The sequence below is a fragment of the Rhododendron vialii genome, chromosome 7a (assembly GCF_030253575.1).
Source record: "Rhododendron vialii isolate Sample 1 chromosome 7a, ASM3025357v1".
Classification (NCBI taxonomy): Eukaryota; Viridiplantae; Streptophyta; class Magnoliopsida; order Ericales; family Ericaceae; genus Rhododendron; species Rhododendron vialii.
In genome coordinates, this window is record NC_080563.1 from 7345150 (window position 1) to 7353926 (window position 8777).

At 37.7% G+C, this 8777-nt stretch overlaps 2 protein-coding genes across 2 annotated transcripts; both read left to right on the top strand.

Moving 5' to 3' along the window:
• Positions 1–219: 219 nt before the first annotated feature.
• On the top strand, positions 220–5474 carry LOC131334702 (uncharacterized). The gene is made up of 3 exons (XM_058369882.1): positions 220–586; positions 1555–1661; positions 4787–5474. The coding sequence occupies exons 1-3, from the start codon at positions 336–338 to the stop codon at positions 4978–4980; spliced, it is 552 nt and encodes a 183-aa protein (XP_058225865.1). The 5' UTR covers positions 220–335; the 3' UTR covers positions 4981–5474.
• A 1495-nt stretch (positions 5475–6969) lies between these two features.
• Positions 6970–8272, top strand: LOC131334703 (basic leucine zipper 23-like). The gene is made up of 2 exons (XM_058369883.1): positions 6970–7270; positions 7506–8272. The coding sequence occupies exon 2, from the start codon at positions 7535–7537 to the stop codon at positions 8249–8251; it is 717 nt and encodes a 238-aa protein (XP_058225866.1). The 5' UTR covers positions 6970–7270; positions 7506–7534; the 3' UTR covers positions 8252–8272.
• Positions 8273–8777: the final 505 nt, after the last annotated feature.

Genomic DNA, 8777 nt, shown 5'->3' on the forward strand with positions numbered 1-8777 from the left:
CACTCGGCACTTCTGAGCTATCCGATGCATTTTTGGACGGTTCAGATTAAAACATTCTCTCTCCTCTCACCCCTATTCTTTCTCTCGCCTTTTTTTCTCTCCAAATCCGAAATGTCCAAAATCGAAATAGACGGTCCGAATACACCGAGCGGGCACCACGTGATATCACGGGCACCACGTGATATCACTCAGCACTGAAAAATTTCTCCTGATGATGACTTCCAAACACGCCTTGCCTGTAGCTTTCCCCTGAAAAATTCCTACCAAATTGAAACCTGTTTTCTAGGCATGTGTCTGAAACTCCAACTGAGAACCAATCCGCACATAGGGAGGGAATGACGAGATTACTATCAAAAGCATTCCCATATGTGAAACCCCATCATATTCATCATCATCATCATCTTGGTAGTAGCCCTAACCCTAATAAACCATCAAAATTTTCTCCCTCCTCACCTCTACGACCTAGTTATTCCCCGTCACCATCATCTTCGTCTTCATTGAAGCATTCATGGTTGGTATACCTCATTCTCTCCACCAATACCCCAATCAAAACATATGTTGGCGTCACCACCAATTTCTCTCGCCGGTACTACTCTCTCTCTCTCTCTCTCTCTCTCTCTCTCTCTCTCATTTAAGAATCGCCGATTGTTTTGTTGCAATTAGTCAGATTAATATTAGGGCCCTTAATATTATTGTTATGATTACTACGGCTTGTCCATGACGTTAATTTTGAATTCTGCTTTGTTTTATGTTAATGTTAGCCAGTAGGAATGTGGCCATGTGGAAGTTTTCTGTAACTGAATATTTGTTAAATGATTGATGAATTATAACAAAGCAGAAGTTAGAAAAATCGAAAAAAAATTAAAATAGAGCTTTTGGTTTGTGAATGTATTTCCGAATTAGACTCTTAGAGCATCTCCTCAAATTTGAGTAAAAATATGAGAAAGCTTCACTTGGTATTGTGTTCTCCAATGGGTAAATTCAAACCCAAGCACAACTATGCACAAATTTGAGTAAAAACTTCATTAATGGCAATATTGTCAATGTAAAGGAGTGAAATTTGCCTTCTAAAATTTGAGTCTAACCAAATTTAAATTTGATATAGGTTTGGGTAAGGAGTGGAAGAGAGTTTAGGGTGATTTTTACTTATATTTGAGTTTGAGTCATGATTTGAGTAGGAGTGGAGATGCTCGAGTAAAACAGAAGGTATCATTGCTTTGTGATTTGTGTTATACTTGTTTCGGAGAATCTTTAATCTATATTACAGTAAGAAAACCACTAGTTGAGGTTCGTTTAATGTGTGGAAACTGAAAAGGGTGATAAATTCCTTCGGCTTAGGGGCACCTTAAAGCTGGAGAAATTGAAAATACTGCCTTGGTCCTGTTTCCCTATGCGGATATACTAATATGACATTTTGTCTTTTTAAATTGGGTTGTCCTTCCTGTTTTTACTGGCATTCAGTCTTTTTGTTGCAAGATTACAATAATTTTAATCCCGACGCATATGTGATGTGATATAGAAGCAATTTTCTAAAAGATTGTTGTTCTTTAATAGCCTTAGACAACATAACGGTGAACTGAAAGGTGGTGCAAAAGCTTCCTGTATTGGAAAGCCATGGGTTTGTGCATGCATTATTCAAGGATTTATGGACCGAAGTGAAGGTATTTAACTAGCCTAAAGCTGTAGAAGATCACGAGACTACTTTAACAGTAGACAATTTTGTTTCAGCACATATGCACTTGTTCTGCAACAATTTCTTACACAATACTTGGAATAATCACTGAGCTATATATGTTTGCCTTCCCCCAAAACATTCCACCGTTTTGGGTGGTGTTTGACCTACTGAAGCCAGAACCACCTAGTTTCACGATGTTGTAATGCGAAATGATTATGAACTTTACCGGGTCTTTCAAACATAGCTATATTTTAGCTTGTTTGACTTCGTTGCTGCCATGGATAAACCAAACCAAACAAAAACCGAGCCTCGTCTCAATCAATTGGGGTAGGCTACATGAATATGTCTTCTCCCTCATATTCATGTCACAAGGATCTAATGCCTCTTTGATGCCGGGTTTTGCAAATGGGATTGAAGAAAAGTAAAAAGAGGGTAAAAGGGAAAAAAGGATAAAGCTCACCACCCAAGTTAGGGAACCAACGGGATACAGATTGACACCACCCGAGGGTTTAACGAGGGATATAGGGCTGGGGACCGCTCACCAAGGAATCCACCTAAGAGATACAGAAACGGGGAACTCGCCACCTATCGGAATCCACCGAAGGATAAGAGTTGCAAGAAGAATTATCTTTTCACAAGCCAAAGGCTATTTTTTTAATTCAACACACTCTAAGAATTTCATTCATAGCAACCTAATTTATAGGCACTTGGAACAACCCTCCAAGAATAGGAAAAGACACTTGCATTTTCAAAGCTAAAATTAAATAAAAACAAACACTTGACTACAGAAAACTAGGTAGACTCCATGAACAACTCAATGACTCCTTGAACCAACAAATGACACTAAAAATTGTGTGAATGAATACTTAGACTACAAATTAAAAGACATGATAAAAATAACTCTTCGATTCTTGTTGCGCCATTATTTTTTTTGCATCACTCTTTTACTTGTTTTTTGTGTGTGTTAGTTATCCATATTATTAGAAACCAAAGAGAGAATCCTCAAGAGGTACAAAGTACAAAGGCATGAGAAAGAAAGCAAAACTGAAAAAACTAAAGCCTATTAAGTAGAAAGATCCTAGAGAGAAATGTGCCAATTCTGGCAAAGCTGAGAGGCTAAAGAAGTAGGCTTGATATTCCTGCTGTGGGATGCTTTGACCCTAACTTCAAATCTGACCTGCCCAATTACAGCTGAAGGAGGCATTTGGATGCCTCCAAAAACTCTACTAATCCTCTCTTGCCAATCAAAATAAACTGCTACAGCAAAAGCAAGCCTCCGTAGAAGATTAGGAAAACCCTTCCCTTTAAAATTAGAGCAGAACCAGGCAATCTTCTGAGATCAAAGGGCAGGACCCAGAGGAATGTAGCAGAGATCAGCAATGGCAGCACACACTTGACTGGAGAAGGAACAATCAAAGAGGAGGTGTTCCACAGTTTCAGGAAATTGATCACATAAGAACAAGTAGAGCTAGCAATGACCGCCATTTGTGAAGTTTATCCTTGGATCTTAAGCTTCCTCTAACAGCCATCTGTAGAATAAAACTATGCCTGGGAATATTTTTTGAGAACCAAACAACCTATTGCCAGGGTACAACAGGACAGTGGGTCCTAAACGCATTCCAAGCATGAGAGGCTTGATACTTGGATGAAGGAGAACCAGTCCAAATAACTGAGTCAGGAACATTGGGATGAGGAAGAAAAGATGGACAAGAGAGAGAAAGAATGTTCCTAACGCACAACCCTAATAAAAAAGAAGATAGAAATGAGTTGGAGTATCTAGGCTCGACAGAATAAAAACCACCTTCAAACCCAAATGAAAAAAGGACCAATACAAACTCAATGGTTTGTTGGAATCCTGAAATCGCCAATAAATGTAACAGAATCCATTTTCTTCATTAGATTCATGTCATAAGGATCTAACAAGGTCTTTTACGTGTTGGTTGTCCATTACCTAACGCACAACCCTCCTTTTTAAATCTGGGATTGGTAGAAGATAAGGCTCTAAGCAGTGGTGGATTTTAGAAGGGACCAAAGGGGTCCCCTGTCCCCCTGAACTACATATAGCCCCTATAAGACCCTGCTATTTGTATTATCTTTCATTTACCCCCTTGAGAAGCTAAATTAATGCCCCAAGTACTTTAAGATTATCAAACTGGCCCTCCTATGAACTTAAAACACCCCAAAGCAAATTTTTGTTTCTTTTCATTCATATGATGCATTTTTATTTTTATTAAGCATTGTGTTTTTTTTTTTTTTTTGCACATTTTGTACATTGAATCTATTTGTTCTTGGAGTTTCTTTTCTGATTAGGACTGTTGATCATTTGCTTTTGGGTTTGTCAATTAGGATATCTTTAACAAGTGGCCCCTCTAACCTAAATTTTTTAATCTGCCACTGACTCTAAGCATGAAACAGTCTTGCTGCCATGAATAATTTTCATAAAACATTTTAGCTACTCCCAACAAACTAATCTTTGATGGCCACTTCTGAGTGAGAAATTCATTGACATCCGGATATCTTTAGCTAATAATTCTAAGAGTTGACTTAGCATGTAGTAACACTTATAATTCTTGTGCCCTTTACCAGTCATGATGATTCGTACAGTGGTATAGGTACAACCAAATTCTTTTTTTTTTCTTCGGAACAAATTAATGTGTTTGTGGTCAAGTTACTTGAGAAATCTAGTAGTTTACATAATTTATGTTCTCAGAGTTCTAGTTGAAGAGTCGGTGACGTACTTTTGGTTATCAACTATTGCATGCCATATGTATTTTGTCAGTTGCTTGTTTATGACCTATTTCAATTAACGTATGATACTGTTTGCATGTTTATTGGTTATTTTTTTGAAAAATACTATATTAATTAAAAATGTTTATTTTAGTGTCCGTTACATGCCATTCAAGTAGGTCCCAGATGCTATAGTTCATTACACACTCCATTTGTAAGATAGGTGTGGAAATATTTTAATTTTGCATATATTCCTTATTTTCTTTCTTGTTGAATTCACTTATTCATGTTGTTGCTTGAGTTTTTTACTTTATATACTTCTCCATTTGTTGTTGTTTTCTTGGATGAGGCTGCTTATTTATTTTCCATCATCTCTATTTGTAGCATGTGCGTTTGAATCAAAATGGAAGATCTTTTCAAGGAAGCTGCCCCGGAAAAAGAAAATTGATGAGACGGAGAAACAACTTGACAATGGCTCACTTTTGCTACTGCAACATAGGCAAGCAGCTCTAAATAGGGTCAAAAGTTCGATCAATTGCAATCACTTAGAAATTCTCTGGCAATTGGATCCTTGGTGATTCTATCATATTCATTTTCTTTTCCTTTGTGCTATGTGTGATCTTGGATTCGCCAGGGGAAAGAAAATTAAATTCAAACATACTTACTCATTTTTTCAGGCATACTAAGTAAAACTTGTATTTCCGATAAATATCATTTCATTCTTTTCTTGGTTTTTGAAGTCAACAAAAGAAAAAAAAAAATTTCTTTCACTACAAATACGGTATTTATATCTCTATCCATTCATATCTTTTCTCTCTAAAGATCCGAGATCCATTCATAGTGTTGTAACAATATTTGTAATCTTCTTTGCTATGTTGATTAGTAATTTTATAATAATCTGAAATACGGATGATGTAATCTTGTAAAACTGTTACATTTCATATTCCGTTGTACAATATAACCCATGTTTATGTATTAGTATAGCCAACTTTGCTAATGTATGACAACCTAGTGGCCGCAAGCACAAGTATGGATATGAAGGTGTTTGAAATGAGATTTTGCATTTCTTGTACCAGGTGTTTTGTTTTTGTTTTTTTCCTATTTTATGAAGTTTCATTTTCCCGGTGTTGAATGAAAGAGAGAGAAGATAATCATCATCTATTTGCAGGTGAGATACACATGAACTACATATAGAAACAAGAACCACATCAGTCGGAGCATTTCTTTTACCATGTTAATCTGTTTTGTGGATTCACATTCTCTTTTTCAGACAGTTGGAGAACCATGAAGATATTCCCCCTCTAGCAGCCCATTTGGGTTCTTTGGTTTCTATCAGCCCATTTGGGTTCTTTGGTTTCTATTTTCTTTCTCAGCATTTGCGTTTTTGCAGAATCAGTTTATGTTTGAAAAGATCCATCTCTTGGGCCAAAATCTTGAACTTCTTTTGCCACAATTTCAAGAAATCATAGAGTTGTACCATTCGCATCCTCTTAATAATGGATAGCGGGATAAACAGCGAGGATAAATGCTCAATCCTCACTTGGCAACGCTGCTAACGCAATTTTGTGCAAGGTATACATCATTTGGTGCTTAATTATTCTTCATGCAAAGTTTGTGCAGTGAGATGACTATCTGACAGGTACATTGCCCCTCGAAAATGGCAAGTAATCATGCTGGTTTTGTTATGCTTAGACTTGCCTTTGTCTCAAGGGCTGCAAATAAACCGAGCTGTTTGTGAACAATAAGCTCGATTTGGTAAAGGCTTGTGAACAAGTTTCGAGTTCGAATCAAACTTAGAAAATCTCGGCTCAAGCTTGACTCGCCAAATTTTCATTGAGTTTGAGCTCGAGTTCGCCAAAAACCATAACGAACGAACCTGAACATTGTACAACTCAGCTCGTTTGCAGCCCTATTTGTCGCTGGAAGCAAGAAACATACTTGGGTAACCGTGCTCGAAACTTATTATTAAGAAATTTTTTAGGAAGGACCCGTCTATCTCAATTTTTCTCCCTCATTTTACAATTGCTACAAATTTAGTATAGTTACAGATTATAGATACTCCATATTCTACCATCCAGTTTTGCCTAAACCACCGCTTTCCCATGTGATCTTCATTTATATAATTCATCTATGAACATATCAAATTGTAGTGAAGGCCTGAAAGGTTATTTGACAATATTTTCATTCCAGATTTTCCGTTCTTCATTCAAGAAATTTCTGCCTGCCACAGGTATAAAAGAATGACAAAGGAGCTGCTTGATTCTCACAAATAATTGAACCATTTATGTGGTCATAAGTTTTTTTTTTTGCCCTGAGCAAAAGAAAGGCTTTATTAATCCTTGAGAAACATTTACAAAGATTAAAGAGAGCATGAGTACAACGGCATCACAATCACGGCCATGATCCCAACTAGGTTGGCACCGAAGACGTGGACAATCACATGCCACCTGGCACCCCGAAAGCACCCCGAAAGTAAGAAAGGAAGTTCGGAAGAAACCAACCAAGGACATACAAAGATCATCATCAACTAACTAAGAACAAACTAACTCCAAAGGCTCACTACAAACTAACCCTCATCCACATTTATGTGGTCATAAGTTATAGTACCAAGTAATTAAGATCCTGAGCATAGTAAACCAGAAACTAAGAAGGTAACCGAGAATCTCCTGCTTCCCAATCTGATCAAACCCATCCGGCCACTTCCTAGATTCTGTACAAAAGATCTCCTTTTTTGGGCACACACCTTGCCCCATCTGGGGTTCTTATTCCCTTCTCCACTTCAACTGTTTCTACCTCAAAATCTTGACTTTATGCCTAATTTTACTTTTCCTGGATTATCTCCATGTGGGTATTCTTTTGACTCCTCAAGTAAGTTTCTGGCTTCTGATATGTTAATACAATCAATCTCTATTCATAGGAGTTGTTCTGTGGGCACTTGAAATCTCAACATATTCTTCAATTCGCATAAATTCTGGATTGGATTTAAAGCAATCATGGCATCCTACTTTTTCATGGTTGGGTTTTGAAGTCAAATTTGGTGAAAATATCACAGTTCTGTTTGATTAGTCCAGAAAATGAGAATTGTGGCTTGTGTTTGAACTAGGGTTTCATTCGGGCAAGTGAAAAAATAACATGGATGATGGTGAGATAGAGATTCCAGACCAGGGTTTTCTATCAAATCCCTATCCTTCCAGTACCATTCAGACATCTTCATCAATAGACTCATTTCTTGATGAATTCTTGAAAAAAACAAGAACATGCACTCACAACCACACGTGCAACTCTCCAGGCCCCTACTCAGCCCACACCCACACATGCTACCACACCCACACCCGGTTATTTCCCTCCGGAGAAGAAAATCCAGTGGGAAGACAACAGAGGCCTTTAGGGAACAGAGAAGCGGTGCGAAAGTACAGAGAGAAGAAGAAAGCACACACGGCTTACTTAGAAGAGGAAGTCAAGAAACTGAGGCTGTTGAACCAGCAGTTGGTTAGGAAACTACAAGGGCAGGCGATTCTCAAAGCCGAAATCTCGAGGCTGAGAGGGTTATTGACAGATCTCAGAGGGAAGATTGACGGTGAATTGGGTGTTTTCTCATTGTGCAATCCTACTTCTAGTTTTAAGGAAGGTGGTTGTGGGTTGGACTCGAATGGGAGTGCATTGGTGTTAGAGTGTGGGAATGAGGTTCCATGCTTTCATCCTTATTTGGGTGCATCTGTGGTGGCTAGTGGTGGTGGTGGAGGTGGGAAGATAGCGGACCTAGCTGTTCCATGGGAAGAGAATTGTCAACCGACGGTGATCAACTGTCGAGCTAACACAAATGATGTAGTGAGTGCTGAAGAAATCTGAAGAGGAAGATCTCATGTTCTTGTAAGTTTCACAAATCCTTTGATTGTCCTGTTTTGATACTGCTTGACCTTCAGAAAGCAGATAGTACTTCTGTTGATATAAAGTGGTTATTGGTGGAACATATACATATACACAAAACTTCAAGTAAGGACGTTCTTACCGTATTAAGTTAAGGACGTCCCTTTCCCGATAAATTTACGATGATCCGAGCAAAACAAAAGACCGGAAAGAACTTGATCCGAGCAGTTTTTGTTTGTATTTTATCGAACAGTTCAAATAAACTATATATATATATACACACACAGTTCAAAAAGTTTTAAAAAAAAAAACAGGTTTAGTTCCAATACACATCTATCCGTTTCAAGAATTTGCATGTTTTGCTATCTATGAGTGGCATGTGAATAGAACTGCTTGGTTTAACTAATACTGGGTAAAGGCGGATCAAAAAAAAAAAAAAAAAACTAGTACTGGGTAAAGGTGTGCTGGAAAGTTTTTGTTAGTCTTTTTCTTTTTTAATAACTTGGAT

Excerpts from the sequence above, each read along its gene's own strand:
- LOC131334702 (XM_058369882.1), top strand. The coding sequence starts at position 336 with ATGACGAGATTACTATCAAAAGCATTCCCATATGTGAAACCCCATCAT. Across the intron at positions 587-1,554 it reads ACCACCAATTTCTCTCGCCG|CCTTAGACAACATAACGGTG; the intron begins GTACTACTCTCT and ends GTTCTTTAATAG. Across the intron at positions 1,662-4,786 it reads ATTTATGGACCGAAGTGAAG|CATGTGCGTTTGAATCAAAA; the intron begins GTATTTAACTAG and ends CTCTATTTGTAG.
- LOC131334703 (XM_058369883.1), top strand. The coding sequence starts at position 7,535 with ATGGATGATGGTGAGATAGAGATTCCAGACCAGGGTTTTCTATCAAAT.